Genomic DNA, 16483 nt, shown 5'->3' with positions numbered 1-16483 from the left:
CGTAGCCTAATAACGTTCAACGCCATCTATGCATTAATACCGCAAGTCCGAAGAGCCCCAATCGTCCCCGTCGCCTCTGAATATCCATCTTCCCATACCCTCGTCTGATATCCTCCTTGTTTGACGTCTTCCACAACCCTCTTGTTGTGTCACTCTACCCCTGCACCAAAGCCGAGTTGGCAGCAGGGCCTGGGGCGCCGGGGCAGCCTCGAACGACCGCGCTCGAGCTCGCGGCCACACTGCGGCTCTGGCTCGGGCCTATCTGCCGCGGCCGGGCGACACTACAGCTCGGACTCGGCGCCGTTGGTCGACAACGCCATGGGGCTGCCGTTCTGGTGCTGCCGCTGGCGCAGGCGGGCATTGCCTGGCGGACGGCGCCGAGAGCCGGCACGGCCGTTAGCGGTCATGCTCTCGTCGTCTTCCTCTGACTCTGGGTTCTGCTCGGCATAGAGGCGGGCCTCGTCTAGCTCGCTGATGTTTGTAGGACGGCCACGGAGCCACTGCATCCGGGGGCCTGATCGAGCGCGCTCGGAGACACGGAAGCCGTAGATGCGAGGTTCATATATGCGGCCGGGGCCGAGGCCCGGGGCGATGTTCTTAGCATACATCCCGTTGACGAGACCCTCTAAGTCGGAGACACGGGTGTTGTTGTTAGTAAGAACCTCGATGCCACGCTTGGAGAGGTCGTATTCGGGGAAGGTCAAGAGGAAGAGGGCGCCAAAGGTGCGGCCGAAGAAGGCGCCGTCGACGGTTTGGAAGCGGCTGTTGGGCGGGACATAGACGTCTAGACAGGAGGGACAAAAGAGTTTGACGGTATCCTCGCCAGGGATGTCGGAGAGGCCGACGGGCAGAGTGCGGGACTGCTCGCAGTTTGTCCTAGGGCAGCAGCCAAAGTGGCCGAGCTCGTACTTTTCGCTCATTTGTTGGATGCCGGCGCGAGAGCAGATGAAGCGCTGATGGATGAGGCCGTAGAGCATCTCGGCCGATGACTCGATGACGGAGAGATCGCTGGCCATTCTACTGTGGTGCCTCCGTTCGCCGGCTCTACCCAGGCGCTCCTGGCCGTCGCCGAGGCCGGACTCGTTGTCGTCTTCTTCCTCCTCTTCCTCGTCTTCTTCGTCGTCGTCTTCTGGTTCAACATCTAGGATCATCTATGATGCGCACGGGTTAGCATTGACGACTTGAACCAGGAGCAAAGTTGCAGGCGGAAAGCAACAGAGCAGGTGGAATACCTCTAATGCCTCCTTGTACATGGCAACCTGGGTCTGCAGACCCGTCAGGTTAAAGTCATCCTCGATAAACTCTTCCGAGACCTCTGCAAAGTACTCGTGGCCGAGCAGGGAGCAGAAGCTGGAGATCCACGACTCGGGCACGCCCGACGAGGTGGACATTTTTGGATCGAGGGGTAACGAGTCGTGAGAGCGTGGGTACGGCCGTGTGCGCGTGCGCGTAGGCGAGGTTCAGGGTGGTGTCGCACGTATGTGGATGGCGGGGGGGGCGGTAGTGGTAGGATCTGTCGATGGGAGGCCGGTATCGATGCGTATCGATAGCGTCGTCAAGGGCCAACCAAGGCGGGGTGATGAAGCCAGGCGGATAAGGGCGCGAGAGGACGCTGGAGCCTGGGCTGTAGGCGATGGCGAGGGACAATGCGGCAGAGTCGGCTCAGCGCGCTCGCATCGTCGGCGTCGCGCGGCGCAGAGGGAGAGCGTGCGTGAGGGTTGAATACGGCTGCTGTTGGGCGAGACAAGCGACGGGGATTTGATCACCTTTGGTGGGCCGTCGAACCGTCGTCCTCGACTGGCGAGAAGAGGGTCGACCGCTGGTGGTTTGCCCGGCGCCGACAGTGGGTCCGTACCTGCCGCGGCCAAGAGTCTTCGGCTCCATGGTTTTCCCGGTCTCCGATCCTCTCTCCGATCCTCACTCCATCCTCTGGATATTCCACGAGCAATATACACAGCTAATCATCTACTTTCTCTATCCTTGTAGTTTTGATTATTTTCTTTTCCCTTTTCCTACGTCTATATCGTCCAACACAACTCCCATGCGGAAGACCACGAGTCTCTGCTTCACCCAATCGCGGCCATGGCTCAGCCAACTCTATAAGACCACCCGTCGCCAACTCACCACCCAGCCCATTCCCCTAACACCATCCCCTCCCGAACTCTCCAATATCCAGAACTTCCGGGACCAGGCTCTAGGCCCTCAGAAACCCTTCCTCTTCGCACGGGATACCGGCTCTTCAACAAACCTCCTACCCGCCGCGAGCAAGTGGTTCCACCAGGATGGCATCAACGACTCAGCCAAAGTTACACCTCCATGGACTCTGACACCGTACATGATTCAGTTCCAGGAATGGCCTTTCCCCTACGAACTTGTCGCACCGTTGCCTAAGAATCAGGAGGCCCTAATTGCCTTTCGTAACTGGCTCCTCTCCAGCAAGGAACCTGTAGACCATATCCTCACCAGCATCCTCGAGCCGTCTATAGCGGATTTGGGCAGGCAAACATTCTTCCAGCTCTTTGCGCCGCTCCGTCTTCTCATCAAGGCCCTCGAGTTCAACCACCTGCAAAACCACGAGCACTCTGAACCCGTGGAACTCTACATCGCACAATCATCCCTCACGGAGCTCCCCACCGCGCTACAAGATGACCTTCCCACTCCGGAACTCGTCCGGAGTGCTGGCAAGGGCGACGTCTATAGCTCCAGTATCTGGCTCGGCACGGAACCGACGTACACGCCGTTACACCGGGACCCAAACCCCAACTTGTTCTGCCAACTCTGCAACACAAAGCTCATCCGGCTTATGCCCCCAGCCCCTGGTGATCGGCTGTTCTTTGAGGTGCAGAGGCGCATCCACCAGCAAGGCAACAGTCGCATCAGGACAGTGGAGATGATGGAGGGCAAGGAGCGCGAGGCTCTTCATGAGGTCATATGGCAACCGGATACCCTTCCAGACCAATTGTACGAGGCCCAGTTGGGACCCGGAGATTCTTTATTTATCCCCAACGGGTGGTGGCATTCTGTCAAGAGTAAGGGTTCTCAAGGACACCTCAATGGATCCGTCAATTGGTGGTTCCGATGACATTCCTCTCAGACCCTAGCCCGCACGTCTTGGAAAGAAAAAGGTACCCAGTGACGGATTTCCTCTTCACTGGGGCCGTGTATTGATATTTGTATTTTATTTCACCCAGACATGTACTTTACGATGCCGTCAGGTTCTTGACACTGGCTTACAGATGATCCAATTGAGATACCCGCAAGGCCACATATGCCTTTCGCTCCCGCTACGCATCTCCCATTCGCTCGTGTCCGCTCCGCAGCTCCGCAGCAGCACCTCGACCTCCTCTGGTGTCCGCGTCCTCAGGGAGGAAATGTAGCCGTCAAAGACGAGGACGAAGGGGAGTATTGGAATCAACCAGCTAAAGATGAGAGTGGCAGGAGATCGCCACTTCCAGGCGTACAATGGCGCGGCCAGGATGACACCGATGCCCAAGACCAGGTTTGTCAAGGCGCTGGCGAAGCTGCGGTCTTGCAGCTCGAAGATGGCGAAGCCCTGACTCGTGTCGACCGTGTCGCGCAGGATGGCCGTCGCCAACGGATCGTCAAAGTGGTGGAACGCGAGGTTGAACAGGCGCAGTGTCCTTTTTCCATCGTCCCGGCGCACGAGATGATCTGGTGCGGCGCTGGCGTCGACGCCCTCGCGCTCGTAGGTGATGAGCGGGTTCTTGCTAGCAACCTTGTCCCACGCGTCGATATTGGGGTGCAGGTCGGTGAGGACAAAGCGGACCGGGGCCTTGTTAAGGGAGCGCAGGTGTCCGTTGACGACACGCTCAATTGAGGGCGTGGGCCCGCCGGCGCCGGCGCAGAAGTCGATCATGGTGTATTCGGAAAGGGCGTCGTCCAAGTGACGGATCAGGAGGTTGGCGGCGATGTGGGCGGGCGAGAGGGCCTGGAGGGGCGTCTGCGACTTCCACGCGAGGGTGAGGGCATCTTGGACGCGGGTGCGGAAGAAGTCTGGGAACCTAGAGTGTTTAATTGTTTAGTCTCGTCCCCGGCTCCAGAGTTCGGTATAGCAATGCTTGTGAAGTTGAGAGACAGAGGGGCTGATGATATCTAGAAACGGGGAAGATGGGGAAGATGGAGATGAGGGTGGGGACCACATATTGTACTTACCAGGGCTGGTCATCAATCTCAAAGAGATGCATTCGCGGGATCCAAGGCGCCATTTTCAACACGTCGTGTCTTGGGACTCAATTTTTAAATGGATTTTAGGTCTTGGCTGGGGCTATCCATCTTTAAATAACTGAGATCTGGGGACTCGAAGGACCGCTTTTGAGGTGTTGGTGTCAGGTCTGAAACCCCCGTCGGAGAGTTCGAGCTACGTCGTTGGTGACGTAGGGTAGCTCCATCCCCGATCGGTCTACCCAGGATGCATGTCTCAGCCACAGTCTCAAATATCACGAATAATTAGTGCAAGTAATGAGTTGGAGTATCTTTTACTTTCAAATTCGTCCCAGAGTCTCGGTATCTTGTTGCTGCTCCAGCGTTATGTTGATTTCTAGCTCCGAGCTCTCGTCTTTCAAACCAAGCATTTCGTCTCTGGGAATAAGGTCATCTCTTGTGCTATTTACCCCAACCCCATGTGGCACAGCCTCTCAACAATTCCTATCATCTCCGTCGGACTCTTCAGCAATTTCGTGGAGATTTTGCCTATAACCCGCGCTCCCTAAAACCCCAACGTCTATCTGGTTGGGGTATCTGTGTATGGGTCGAAGCCCATACGTCGCTTAGCGTCGCTGCGAACTCTCCATTGTGTCTCGCCCACCAAACCTGTCGTTGACGTCTCTTCTAGGAAGAAAGTTAGGATGTGATCGGGAATGGAGAGATGTGAAGCTTGCTGAAACCCTTGAAGACTAGTCAGTCGGATCAACATCTCCATCAGCGACAATGATGTGGTGATAGTTCCAAACGGTGATCTGGCCACAAAGTCTCGCGTCTCAGCGGCATCTCGGAAGCGAGACACTGGCTGTGGAGAGTTTGAGCTCGTTGATGATTGAAGTGACAACCTCTTGATCTGATCCACAACCTTGGAGTCAAGCGATGTCCGATCTCGTGGAGCACTCTGTTTTGAGGGAACATCTTCCAGTTCACCGACCTCACCCGATGCTACAGACACATCGTCCTCGGCCTCAAAGCTCTCGTCTTCCTCATAGACCTCGAGTGCTATCCACTCAGGATCGAGATGAGCAGGGAACATGAATTTGCGGCGGCTGTTTTGTAGCGTTTTGCGCGAATCCTCTGACTGCACAGCGGTCGACTCCTGGAAGAGCTGCTTATCAATGTCGAGTTGCTCATCATCCCCACAAGTTCCGTCGCTTGTTTCTGGGGTGATACTGCCGTCGTTATTTTCCACGTCTTCGATAAAGTCTGCGATTCCACCGGCCGGGTCCCAGTTCGGAACTGCCTGAACATCGCGCTTCAATAATAGCACTGGGTTGTGGTCTCCATCCGTGGCAGAACCAATATTGAGGATTCTGCCGGTGTCGGTATAGAAGATCTTGGACACTTGATGTATTGGGATGGATTCTCGGATACCAGCAGTGGCAATTTCTTCGTAAGGGTTTCGTTCCTGGTCATCATCATGGAGACGCCCATCATCAAGATCCTCAATAATTTCTAGATGATATGCGTATTCATTGCTCCCTTCGAAGGGAATCCGAGGAGATGCTGACTCGTGAAAATGATCTGATCCTTCCGCGGTGGATTGGTAACCTGCTGTGCTGTCGAAGGCGTAATCCCGTCGGGTCCTGCATAGACGAACGCGGGCCTTGTGTAAAACTTCCTGCCATAGGGGTTTCCTAGCGCCTTCTTCTAACCCAAAGGTGCCTCTATCGTGACGGCTTTTTAGGCCATTGTTATGGCAAAGTGGATCACCTACTGTCGAGATTTCTGTTGACTTTGGGGGGCTCAGTGTGGAGGCGTGGCTCAGGGACAGCATGTACAAGGACAAGGTGAACGCGGGTCCAATCTGGACCGGCCTACTTGGATCTTGGGTAAACTGGGTATCGCCAACAATGAGAAAGGTGCTGGCTTGCAGTAACCTTGATGGTGAGATGCCTGCGGGTAGTGAGGTCGAGAGACTCTCTCCCGAAGCGGTTATTGCCAACTGCAAGAGTGGGATTTCGCGATCGATTCTGTCTAGCAGAGTTTTGATACCAGCAATGATGGTCTCCAGGTCATCGTGATGGGCAGGGGGCGCCTTGGATTTAACATGGTTGTCGTTCAGCTTTTCTTCAGCATTGGCGACGGCTTCGATGCGGCGTCCTAGGGAGGCGATCTCTTTTTGAAGCGACTTGGCGAGGGGCACAGCGGACTCAAGGAAGATGTTGCCTCTACCAGACCTTGACGCATGAGTGTTAGCTATCCATTTCGGCAAACGAAATGCAGACCGGGTTGTGGGATCACAAACTTGAACTCGATTAGGTCTATGGCTGGGGAGATGATCTGCCGGGGCGGTGGGTGGTTAGTAAAGACGTCCTCGTAGAGTATTGGCTGCAGAAGAGGCAAAGAAGTACCTTGATTTTATAGTCAAGGGTCTTTCGGAGAGACTTGAGTTTGGGATGCAGCTTCTTGTCCTCGACCGAGTTGATGAGGCGGGAATACTGACCCAACGCGTAGTTGGACGTTAGCGAGATGCCGGAGCGGATGGCATATCTCATGGCCTGAACGCCGACGGTGGCCAGAAATTCATCCATGCTGGCACCATGAAGTGGAAGAGAATGTTCATGAGAGGCTGAAGGCAACCCTGACAGGTCGCTTCAAGGGTAGAAAGAGAGGTGAAGAAAACACGACACACGTTGCACGCCCCTCATGTTTGGCGGTGCTTGTTATTCAGGTGCGTGTTCATTAACGCTGCTGTATGCAAACAACCCAGTATGACAGACGCCTAGGCGAGCAGTGAGTTGGCGGGTGCACTGGCTGACCCAAGTTACAGTGGAGTTTACAAGCGTGCATTGAGCTGGGAGGGGCGACGTGTACAGTGCGAAGTTGACGGCTTGCCCCTCCTCGTCTTTGTTCACAAAGTCACTGCGGCTGTCAGCCACACTGTCTGTCATTGTACCTGAAGCCTTCAAGACGCCAGCCTAAGTTTGGGCTGATACTTGATAATCAGACGACTGGTGAATTATGACGAGGCGATGAGGGGGATGAGAGTGACCGTGTGTGTGAGTCACCACGGTGAATCACAAATCTTACCTGAGCTTCGTTACATGGGACATCCAGGGGTTGGGAATATAACGAAACCGGGATGAACTGCGCCGGTGGTGATTACAGGGAGCAGTCGACGGAATGGATTTTGAGGGTTGCTGCCTGCTCACAGTGAGTCCGCAGCTAGGTTTTAGGCGTGCATCCCCTTGTAGCATCCTCATGTGGGGCATAAGTTACAGTGGAGCACAATGCAGTCATAACACAGAGTATCATCTAGGTAGGTACCTACATGCTGGCACAGTGCGTACAGTGCCAAAACCAAACCCCCCCGCCCCATTCCAACTTTTTAACCCCAGGGCAGCGTCATGGTGTTGGTGGGGCTCGAATTTTCACAACCTCTCTCCACCAAGGCTCAAGTCTTTAACCCAGCACAAATCGAAACTGGTCGTCAGGCACACACCCGACGACCCTCGCAATCTTTGGTGCCCAAGTCCTCCCTCACGACCCTCCTCGAGTCAAAGAGGCCGTATTGCCCTCTCCTCCCCGGTCCGCATCCGCCCCCCGACTCTCGGACACACAGGTTGCATATCTAGGGCCCCATTAAGTCCGCAGCCCCTCCAGACCGTACCCTCCAGACGACAGACGACCGACCGACCGACCGGCCGACTCATCCCCCACCACTCGTCGTCTCCAAAAAACATCACCATGTCCGACCTCAACTCCTGGGAGGACGATCCGTCCGCTCAGGACGAGAACCTCGCCCGCCAGGCCCAGCAGCAGCTCAATGTGAACCCCGGCAACCCCGCCCCCGCACAAGGCAGCTTCCGACCCAGCGTCGCTTCGTTCCAACCCGGCGCCGCTTCGTTCCAGCCCGGCCAGCAGTATGGAGGATACGCGCAGCAGTACCAGCAGCAACCATACTACCAGCAGGGCTATTATCCTCAGTACGGCGCCCAGCAGGGCTTCAACCAGCAACAGCAGCAGTTCAACAACCAGGGTTACAGCGGTGGTTACAACCAAGGCTATGGTATGATGTTTGCGCCAAATTCTTGTCTCGCCCTCACTCCGATGTTAACCTTAATATAGCTGGAGGCTACCCCCAGTATGGTGCCCAGGGCCATCAACAACCTGCTCAGGCTCAGCCCGCTGCCCCTACCATTGCCCAGCGAACGACTGACGCTCCCGCCGCCCCTGCAGCCCCGAAGGTCCTCAGCATCAGTGCTGATGGCACTGTGCCCAAGCCCAAGGCCAAGGTGCTGTCTCTCAGTGGCGCCTCTGCACCGGCCAAGGAGAAGGAACCCGTCAAGGTTGAGCCCACCGACAAGCCCGAGGCTGGCCAGAAGGCTGCGGCCGCCAAGGCCATCGAGAAGACTGGCGAAAAGGCTGCCAAGTCTGGCAAGACCTCCCCTAGCCCTGCTGCCTCCGGTCGCTCTAGCCCTTCGGCTGGCGACAAGAAGCCCGTTCGTGATATCGATGCTGTCCAGAAAGAGCAGGCTGCCGACGTCGACGAGGAGACGCTCAAGGAAATTTACGGCAAGGAGCACATCAACATCATCTTCATTGGCCACGTCGATGCCGGAAAGTCGACTCTCGGTGGATCTATCCTGTATGCGACTGGCATGGTGGACGAGCGAACCATGGACAAGTACAAGAAGGAGGCCAAGGATCTGGGCCGTGAATCCTGGTACCTGTCATGGGTCATGGATCTGAACAAGGAGGAGCGATCTCAGGGAAAGACCATCGAGGTTGGCCGTGGTTTCTTCGAGACTGAGAAGCGCCGATACAGTATCTTGGACGCCCCCGGCCACAAGACCTACGTCCCCAACATGATTGGAGGTGCTTCCCAGGCCGATGTTGGTATTCTGGTCATCTCCGCCAGAAAGGGCGAGTACGAGACTGGTTTCGAGCGAGGTGGTCAGACCCGCGAGCACGCTATGCTTGCCAAGACGCAGGGTGTCAACAAGCTCATCGTTGCTATTAACAAGATGGACGACCCTACTGTCGAATGGTCCCAGGACCGATACAAGGAGTGTACCACTAAGCTCGCTCAGTTCTTAAAGGGTACTGGATATAACCTGAAGACCGACGTCTTCTTCATGCCCGTTGCCGCTCAGCAGTCTCAGGGTATCAAGAACCGTGTCCCCAAGGACGTTGCGCCTTGGTGGGACGGCCCGTCGCTGTTGGAGTACCTCGATAGCATGAAAGCCCTGGAACGCAAGCTGAACGCGCCGTTCATGTTGCCCGTCAACGGCAAGTACCGCGACATGGGTACGATTGTGGAAGGCAAGATCGAGGCCGGTGTCGTTAAGAAGAACATGGGTCTGATCATGATGCCGAACAAGCAGAATGTGGAAGCCTCAGCTTTGTACGGTGAGCAGGAGGAGGAAGTTCAAGTTGCGCAGTGCGGTGACCAGGTGCGAATTCGTCTCAAGGGCATTGAAGAGGAGGATATTCTCCCTGGCTTTGTGTTGTGCTCGCCCAAGCGATTGGTACACACTGTGACCGAGTTCGAGGCTCAGATCCGCATCTTGGAGCTCAAGAACATCTTGACGGCTGGCTTCAACTGCGTGCTGCATGTTCACTCAGCGATCGAGGAGGTGACGTTTGCGGCTCTTTTGCACAAGCTACAAAAGGGAACGGGCCGCAAAAGCAAGAACCCCCCTACGCACGCCAAGAAGGGCGAGAGCATCATCGCGCGCATGCAGGTGATTGGCGGAGCCGGCGCTGTGTGCGTGGAGAAGTTTGAGGACTATCCCCAGATGGGTCGATTCACCCTCCGAGACCAGGTTGGTTCTACCGTCCCCCATCCACCGTCCCGTCCATCCCCCCGGTCCCGAAAAAAGGGACTGCCGTGTGGGGGAGCAGAATGGCGGGGGTTGCTTCGATCAACCTCAGATCACTAACACGGTATGTAGGGACAAACCATTGCCATTGGCAAGATTACGAAGCTCCTCACCACCACCGAGGCTTAAATGAATGACGATCTTCTCGAGTCTTGACGGGATGTATGAGGGAAATGAGAAGATGAACGGGAACAAGGTAAAAAGGCATCATCATCACTACAGGTTTTTGGAGGGCGGGTTTTTTTCTCATAAAAAAGGAAGAACGGCACACGAGAGCAGACTTGTATAGGCGATGATCACATCTGCGATGTCCGTCAACGGCTGTAGACTCCGGGAGAGAACGAGACAGCGAGACAACAAGGAGTGGGAGATGGGGTGTCATGCAATTCCCGGACATCAGGTATATAGAAGCGAAGCCATAAAAGTAAGACCATGTATGATGATGGGGCCATGTTTGTTTGAGCGGTGAGGTTGATGAGATGGCAAGACTGCCCACGCTAGATATGCATAATTTTCCGGTCTCACGACATGGCAGCATGAAAAATGAGGGTTCGGGAGAAAGAAGGGCGGATTAAAGATGGACGAGGAGACGGACAGGCAGGCTTGGGAAGGGCGAGAGAAAGGCTTGAACTTTAAGTTGGGGACGGAAGCGGGCAGGGAGAGCGGAGAGAACAAGGCAGTGCTCAAGTTGTTTGACGGGTTACACGCATGATGGAATATCGACGTGATTGACAATGATGCTGTAAGATGGGGTGTACGATGGCGGTGAGAGAAGGAGAAAGATGAGGCCCGAGAGAAAAGGGAAATGGACGAAAACGAAGGCCGACTTGTTATCGTCTGAGGATGGGAGGCAACCCATTTACCTTGGTTACCGGGGCCAAACCCAGACAGACAGATGTATGTGCCTGGTTTGGGTTTGGGGGTTGATGAATCATGCAAGATGCAAGGCAAGAGAGTGGAACGGGGGGACAAGAACCAAGACACGCCCCCGTCCAGACGCCCCGCAGCCCGCATCACTTTGGGCGACGATAATGGAGAAGAGTGGAGGGGAGTATCAAACCGTTGCGGGTAACGGAGGGCAAGGAGCATTAGGAAAAGACATGGCGCGGTAACTGGGGGCCAGACATATTGGGCGAGGTTGTGTTAGTGAGTGTCACCCGCGAGAATGAACCGGGACGTCGCTGAGGCCGGGTGGAAAACAAACCGTCATGTTCCGAGGCGGGCGGGACGGAGCCAAAGCGGTGACGATCTACTGTAGGAGACCCCAGATACCGGGGCGGTGCGGGCACGCGGCGGCCCAGCGGATCGGGTTGGGTTGGCGGCGTTGTGGTGGTGTTAGTGTACAAGGGATAGAGCATCTTTGCCAGTGGCGGATTGAGATTTTGGGGGTGTGGGGGGTGTGCGGGTTCTGGGTGAGACGGCGGCAGTGATATTGGACAGCCTACAGGCCAACGGCAGGCAAGCACGAGGCACGGAAGGTTGCCGAGCTGCCATGGGTGTACGGCCGGAGATGGACGGGATCGTGAAGATGAGGTTGCGGTTGCGGGTGCGGACTGCGGATTGCGGATCACGGGCGGGGCATGAGAGCAAGGAACGGTCTCGGTCGGTCGGTCGGTCGGCGATTTCTGACGGATGCTGTAAGGATGTACACTACGTAGTAAGGATGTAACAAAAACTCTCGAGTTTTGGGTTTATCTGGCGGCGGCTGCGGAGCTGGGATCTGGGATCAAGAGCCGTGGGTGGGGGAGATGTGAGATATCATGACGGCGAGAGGGTGTCGTGGTTGATGTCGGAGAGCGTTTGGGGAACGCGGGCGTCCTTCTCGGGCGACCTTCTCGGGCCTCATTACGGCGGGGCCAGTTGGTTTACGGGGATTCGACGGGGATGGGGAAGGGATCGCCATGCCGTCGTTGGCGTTGCCGTCAGGCACTTATCGGGCAGGACAGGGGAACGACAAGACAGGACAAGACAAGACAAGACAAGACAAGACAGAACAAGGCAAGGGGCGTCATCGAAAATAGGCGTCAAAGGTGTACGGGTGGAGGCCGGGTATTGGATTTTACGGGGGACGGGGCTACGGGTTACGGTAGCATGTACATACGAAGCAATTGCTGCACATGGGAAAACGCTACGGGAGCGAGGTCAGACATGGTGAAGGCACGGAGTGGCGAGCTGACCTTGAGAAAAAGGAACCCATGCCGGAGTTGGAGGAGTTGGGGGTTGCGGCTTGCAGTTTGTGGTTTGTGCAGTCGTGCAGTCGTGAGGTGCAGCTCGCAGATGGAAGTTAACCGAGAGATGGCGAACAAGCGCCCGCAATCAGGGATTTCTCGATTTTTCCCAGTGCGGAGGATGGAGAAAGGGCGTGGCGATAAGGCCCGTTACAGCATAGCAAAGCAGTCTTGCTCTCTCTCGGAACCCCCTCCCGTTCCAGGCCCCGTTCCATCTGGGGACTGGGGGGACTGGGGGGACAACACAGCCCACAGCCCGGCAGTCCGCATCACCAAAACGTAAACGAGACGGAGCCTTGAACGACGAACGGACAGGCCCGGGTGAAGTCGGGATGCCTCGCTGGTTGTTGATATGCCCTGTCACGGCGTGCGGAGGCGCCTGTCAGCCAATCAGCTAGCCGCTGGCCGCTAGAAAAGACGCCAAGCCAGGAATCCCCCGGGGCGGGGAACACAGTGCAGGTCGGAGTGGTTCTGTGCTACTGCAAGACGCAAGGACTGCAGAGTACGTACAGTACGTCACGGTGGTTTCGGGTCGACGTTTGTCTTCGGGGAATGGGTACCGAAGGGTGTCTGTTTCTGGCCCTGCATTATCGTGGCGCGACCCTGTTTGGGCGGACGGGACTGGATGACGGCTTTCACACGGGGGTGGATTCCCGGGAGACGGGAGATGGGAAACGAGGGCGTGTACTTGAACATTTGGGCTCACGAGCTGTGTTAATTTTCACTAGTTTCACTCGTTGCTATTCTGTGCGTTCCGCTCTAGTTTAAGATTAGATTTGACTTGGTTTTTTTTTTCTTCACCGAATCGTGACCACAAGTTGACGGGGTTACGTACGGGGGTGAAGGTGAAGCGGGAGGTCATGTGGGAGGAATTGGCATTTCGTGACAGCGCCGGACTATGGACTACGGACTTCCAGCACCAGGTACCTACCCAGGTACCTACACCTACCTGCAATAGCGAGACGGGAAGGGGGGAAACTGGGGGGACGGGGAACGGGACAGGGGCCGAGGAGCTTGGGAAAACTTTTAGGAGGGGCGTGGCCAAGAGACGGTGAAGTCAAGCGAAGGGTTTGACTGCACGGCTCCATGTATGGATGACTTACCGATTTGCCCGGGGGAGGGAGGATCGAGTCTAGAATTTCCCAGATTCTCGTGCTCCTTTCCAAGGGGTCGGCCGGGGGGGGATTTCCATTACCGAGATATGGTCTCGTGAGGTGTGAGCCATGTGGTGGACGGAAATAGTAGGGCATGTCTTGGGCGTAGATTTTTCTGGGCGTTACCAGGTAGCCCGGTGGGGCCAATGTACATATTTGGGGGATGGGTTTCTTCCGTCCGCTACGCCTCCCTGGATACGGGAAGTGGCGGGATGAACTGAGAGAGGCAAACTATGGCGATAGGTAAGGCGAGGAGGTCGCGTGCCGTGTAGCTGTGTGCTTCGTATTACCGACGCGCGCGCGGTTCATTCGCCTAGGGACTTCGACTTACAAGATGGTGGCGGCTTCTGGTGGTTGGCTGTCTGGCGATTAGGATTGGCGATGGGAAATCGCGGGGTAGAAGGGTGGGAGGGGTGGAGGGGCGGTACAGTACCTCAAAGGCCCAAAGGGGGGACTGGCCACGAGGGAAACCGCCATGCGCCTGCAGAGTCGGACAGGACCAAACAGACGGCGAGTCTGAGGTGAAGTGAGGCCCCTAGTTTTTTTTCTTTTTTCGTCCTTCTTTTCTTTTGTTTCCTTACCGCCCATGTGCATGTACATGTACTGCAGTACATTGATGCATCATGAATAAAAAACGAGATCCATTGGACGATGCGTCGGGGCACATGGATCAGAGATTGCAGGTGTGGGACCGCCTGGACGGAACTGGGGGGTGCACCCGCAACTGCAACTGCACCTACAGCTGTGGTACGGAGCATGTAGGGAGCATGTACATGTCCACATCCAAATGCGTACATGTATCAGCAGCCGCAAGAGTACAGCACTCCAGCTTCAACGCACAGGCCGTACCCCTTCGGACCCGTGCCGTGGCGGTGGGTTTTTGTCCTGTCCGGTGACCTGCTTGTGACCGCCGGGTGACCTCAGCTCCACTCCGGGGCCTTGTCCAGACCTGAGAGTCCGCTGGAAAGAAAGCTGACCGGGGGACGGACGGAAAGCGTCGACAGGTCTTGGCCCTGGGGGAGAGCTGCTGGAATCGGCATTGGCATTGGCATTGGCAATTGGGTCGTTTCTTGGACTTGCTTTTCCCTCCCGTCCTCCGCAATCTCAGCCCTAGCTGCGTTCCTTGGGGCCATTCCCCCATCTCCAGTTTCCCGTCCCCCATTTTCCACTGTGCAGCTTACTCCCGTTGGTTCCTCTCACGACGAACCTTTCCTGCGTCCGGAGACTTTCCGTTTCGCAGGCTTTTCTTTCTTTTTGACGTGCTACGTGCTGCAGAATTTGCAAAGGGGCCCCCGAGCACTGTACATCGTACATTATAGGTCAGGTTTCTCTTCCATTTTGCAGCTCGTGACAAGGAATCAGGGCTTTCGAGGCCGCCGTTACGTACCATGTACTCCGGCCGCCTCCAACCAGCGCCATCGTGTTTCTGCTGTCGTTGTCGTCAAGTGTAAAGTGACACCCCCCCTGGTCCCTCGATTGCCCGTTAGGTCGTCACATCCTCGGTCCCAGCCAATCGATTCATCCCGTTAGCCTGGGTCCTTTGCAGCTTTTTTTTCTGCCAGGCCGCGCCGTACCGGATCCATCCAACCAATCCATGATTCGCGCAGCCAACCAGCCCGCAAGCATTCTTCCAGCATTCATCCCCAGTCGTCCATCCCTACAGTAGTCATCCATCACCCATCATCATCAACGACACGCCGCCAAACCTCCAAAGCGCCTGCCACCCCCCCGGATCCCGTGCGCCCCGATTTTTTCTCTGTTCGTTGCATCACGCCCCTCCAGCTCAGCTCTCGTTCATTCTTCCCCTTCTCCCCTGTGGTCCCTTCTCCCCGGCCGCCCCGTGCTCCGCCGAGGCCTAGTGGAGACTGGAGACTGGAGACTGAAGTCCAAGTCTAAGGCCAGGGGACGCGACTGTGAACCCAGACGTCGCCTCCCTGACAGGTATCGTGGATGTACCCGGAATGATCCAACCTGTCGCGCTTTCCAAGTCGGGACAGGGACAGTAAGGTGTACTTACTCCCGGATGTACAGTACCTCTGCAGATGCACACCCGTGTGGCATCTTAGTCGAGAACCTCGAGGTGTGCTTCCCTGCCATTATCTAATGAGTTGGCATTTTTACGGAATAGTGCATCTGCAGGTTTACCTTTGATTTGGGGGTGTATTTGGCTTTGTACTTCGTTCTCGACCGGCGATCATGACCACAAGCCGCTTCCGATGGACAGCTTGGATGGCAGACTGTGGTCGGCGGCACAGAAAGTCAGAAGCCAAAGTCAGCGTTGGAAGAGCTTCAAAAGGAAGACTCGGGCAGATGGGAGACGAACTCAAAACTTGCCAAATTCATCATCAGCATCACCAAGATCTGGTAAAACATCAAGCGTTCTGCATCTCATACGGTGCGGCTCTCCGGAATCTCGCCCAACAACACCCTCAACCCAGCATCACCAACCAGCAAAGGCGCCATCCACTTGGCATCATCCATCATCCAGCATTCTCCTCCGCCTCTCCACCATCTCACATACCCCTTGTCGCCCATCTCTCCTGCATCATCCGCATCTCCCCTCCTTTTCCCGCCACCAGGCCCTTCCGGTCTCCAGGTCCCGTCGAGCGGCCCCGAATCACCAGGGCCCGAAGCATCGACGACAGGCCCCAGTCTATACACCCGGCGTCCCTGCTGCGCCTGGACTCTGCTGCTGGCCCCGGACCCGATCCTCTCTGGCCTTGGCCCCGACTCTGAGTCTGACTACGCCTGACCGGGGTTCTCGCCCACACCTCGTCCCGCGACAACGACGCCGACACCAGCTGGCGTCACGGTACCAAGAAATCCTTTCCGGTTTGATTTCGTGGCCGTCACCTGCGACGCCTCCCCGGCTCCACCTCGCGCTTGTCCCCAGCCGTCCCAGAGCCTCTTGCCATCTCCATCCTCGGTTTCAACCCCCCCAAGCCTCCCAGGCGGGCACTATCTGGCGTTCCCACTGTGGGGCAGCACACCGCGGCATCCACACCCCCGGGCGTCCGCTTCCGAATCTCGACCTCCTCGCAAAAGGTTTAAT

At 56.3% G+C, this 16483-nt stretch overlaps 8 protein-coding genes across 8 annotated transcripts; 3 read left to right on the top strand and 5 right to left on the bottom strand.

Annotated features, from left to right (window-relative positions):
• Nucleotides 1-281: 281 nt before the first annotated feature.
• On the bottom strand, nt 282-1391 carry BGZ61DRAFT_345546 (casein kinase II beta subunit; the record flags this gene model as incomplete). The annotated part of the gene is made up of 2 exons (XM_046239802.1): nt 282-1151; nt 1233-1391. 2 exons carry the CDS (start codon nt 1389-1391, stop codon nt 282-284), a joined length of 1029 nt encoding a protein of 342 aa, XP_046107467.1.
• Nucleotides 1392-1633: 242 nt separating this feature from the next.
• Nucleotides 1634-3082, top strand: BGZ61DRAFT_475056 (cupin-like domain-containing protein; the record flags this gene model as incomplete). The annotated part of the gene is made up of 3 exons (XM_046248636.1): nt 1634-1707; nt 1749-1847; nt 1987-3082. The coding sequence occupies 3 exons, from the start codon at nt 1634-1636 to the stop codon at nt 3080-3082; spliced, it is 1269 nt and encodes a 422-aa protein (XP_046107466.1).
• A 129-nt stretch (nt 3083-3211) lies between these two features.
• Nucleotides 3212-4226, bottom strand: BGZ61DRAFT_529638 (uncharacterized protein; the record flags this gene model as incomplete). Its single annotated transcript, XM_046253432.1, has 2 exons — nt 3212-4022; nt 4174-4226. 2 exons carry the CDS (start codon nt 4224-4226, stop codon nt 3212-3214), a joined length of 864 nt encoding a protein of 287 aa, XP_046107465.1.
• Nucleotides 4227-4474: 248 nt separating this feature from the next.
• Nucleotides 4475-6968, bottom strand: BGZ61DRAFT_504370 (RanGTP-binding protein-domain-containing protein). The gene is made up of 3 exons (XM_046251796.1): nt 6576-6968; nt 6470-6504; nt 4475-6401 (listed from the first exon to the last, which is right to left on the bottom strand). Exons 1-3 carry the CDS (start codon nt 6753-6755, stop codon nt 4742-4744), a joined length of 1875 nt encoding a protein of 624 aa, XP_046107464.1. The 5' UTR covers nt 6756-6968; the 3' UTR covers nt 4475-4741.
• A 943-nt stretch (nt 6969-7911) lies between these two features.
• On the top strand, nt 7912-10109 carry BGZ61DRAFT_475053 (P-loop containing nucleoside triphosphate hydrolase protein; the record flags this gene model as incomplete). The annotated part of the gene is made up of 2 exons (XM_046248635.1): nt 7912-8233; nt 8293-10109. 2 exons carry the CDS (start codon nt 7912-7914, stop codon nt 10107-10109), a joined length of 2139 nt encoding a protein of 712 aa, XP_046107463.1.
• Nucleotides 10110-10277: 168 nt separating this feature from the next.
• Nucleotides 10278-11218, bottom strand: BGZ61DRAFT_181932 (uncharacterized protein). The gene has a single exon (XM_046237694.1). It carries the CDS (start codon nt 11136-11138, stop codon nt 10446-10448), a length of 693 nt encoding a protein of 230 aa, XP_046107462.1. The 5' UTR covers nt 11139-11218; the 3' UTR covers nt 10278-10445.
• Nucleotides 11219-12546: 1328 nt separating this feature from the next.
• Nucleotides 12547-13672, bottom strand: BGZ61DRAFT_569152 (uncharacterized protein; the record flags this gene model as incomplete). The annotated part of the gene is made up of 5 exons (XM_046256019.1): nt 13381-13672; nt 13227-13290; nt 13113-13180; nt 12788-12986; nt 12547-12656 (listed from the first exon to the last, which is right to left on the bottom strand). Exons 1-5 carry the CDS (start codon nt 13525-13527, stop codon nt 12547-12549), a joined length of 588 nt encoding a protein of 195 aa, XP_046107461.1. The 5' UTR covers nt 13528-13672.
• Nucleotides 13673-15435: 1763 nt separating this feature from the next.
• On the top strand, nt 15436-16449 carry BGZ61DRAFT_181909 (uncharacterized protein). The gene is made up of 2 exons (XM_046237693.1): nt 15436-15511; nt 15560-16449. Exon 2 carries the CDS (start codon nt 15628-15630, stop codon nt 16165-16167), a length of 540 nt encoding a protein of 179 aa, XP_046107460.1. The 5' UTR covers nt 15436-15511; nt 15560-15627; the 3' UTR covers nt 16168-16449.
• Nucleotides 16450-16483: the final 34 nt, after the last annotated feature.

This window comes from Ilyonectria robusta (assembly GCF_021365365.1).
Source record: "Ilyonectria robusta strain PMI_751 chromosome Unknown BGZ61scaffold_5, whole genome shotgun sequence".
NCBI classification, from domain to species: Eukaryota; Fungi; Ascomycota; class Sordariomycetes; order Hypocreales; family Nectriaceae; genus Ilyonectria; species Ilyonectria robusta.
Note: the sequence above shows the minus strand (reverse complement) of the source record. Positions and strands in the feature narration are given on the sequence as shown.

Bases quoted from the DNA above. Each gene is read 5' to 3' on its own strand.
- BGZ61DRAFT_504370 (XM_046251796.1), bottom strand. From the start codon at position 6,755: ATGGATGAATTTCTGGCCACCGTCGGCGTTCAGGCCATGAGATATGCC. The intron at 6,505-6,575 runs GTACTTCTTTGC...CCGCCCCGGCAG, and splicing joins CCCTTGACTATAAAATCAAG to ATCATCTCCCCAGCCATAGA. The intron at 6,402-6,469 runs GTTTGTGATCCC...TCATGCGTCAAG, and splicing joins ATAGACCTAATCGAGTTCAA to GTCTGGTAGAGGCAACATCT.
- BGZ61DRAFT_181932 (XM_046237694.1), bottom strand. From the start codon at position 11,138: ATGCTCCTTGCCCTCCGTTACCCGCAACGGTTTGATACTCCCCTCCAC.
- BGZ61DRAFT_181909 (XM_046237693.1), top strand. From the start codon at position 15,628: ATGACCACAAGCCGCTTCCGATGGACAGCTTGGATGGCAGACTGTGGT.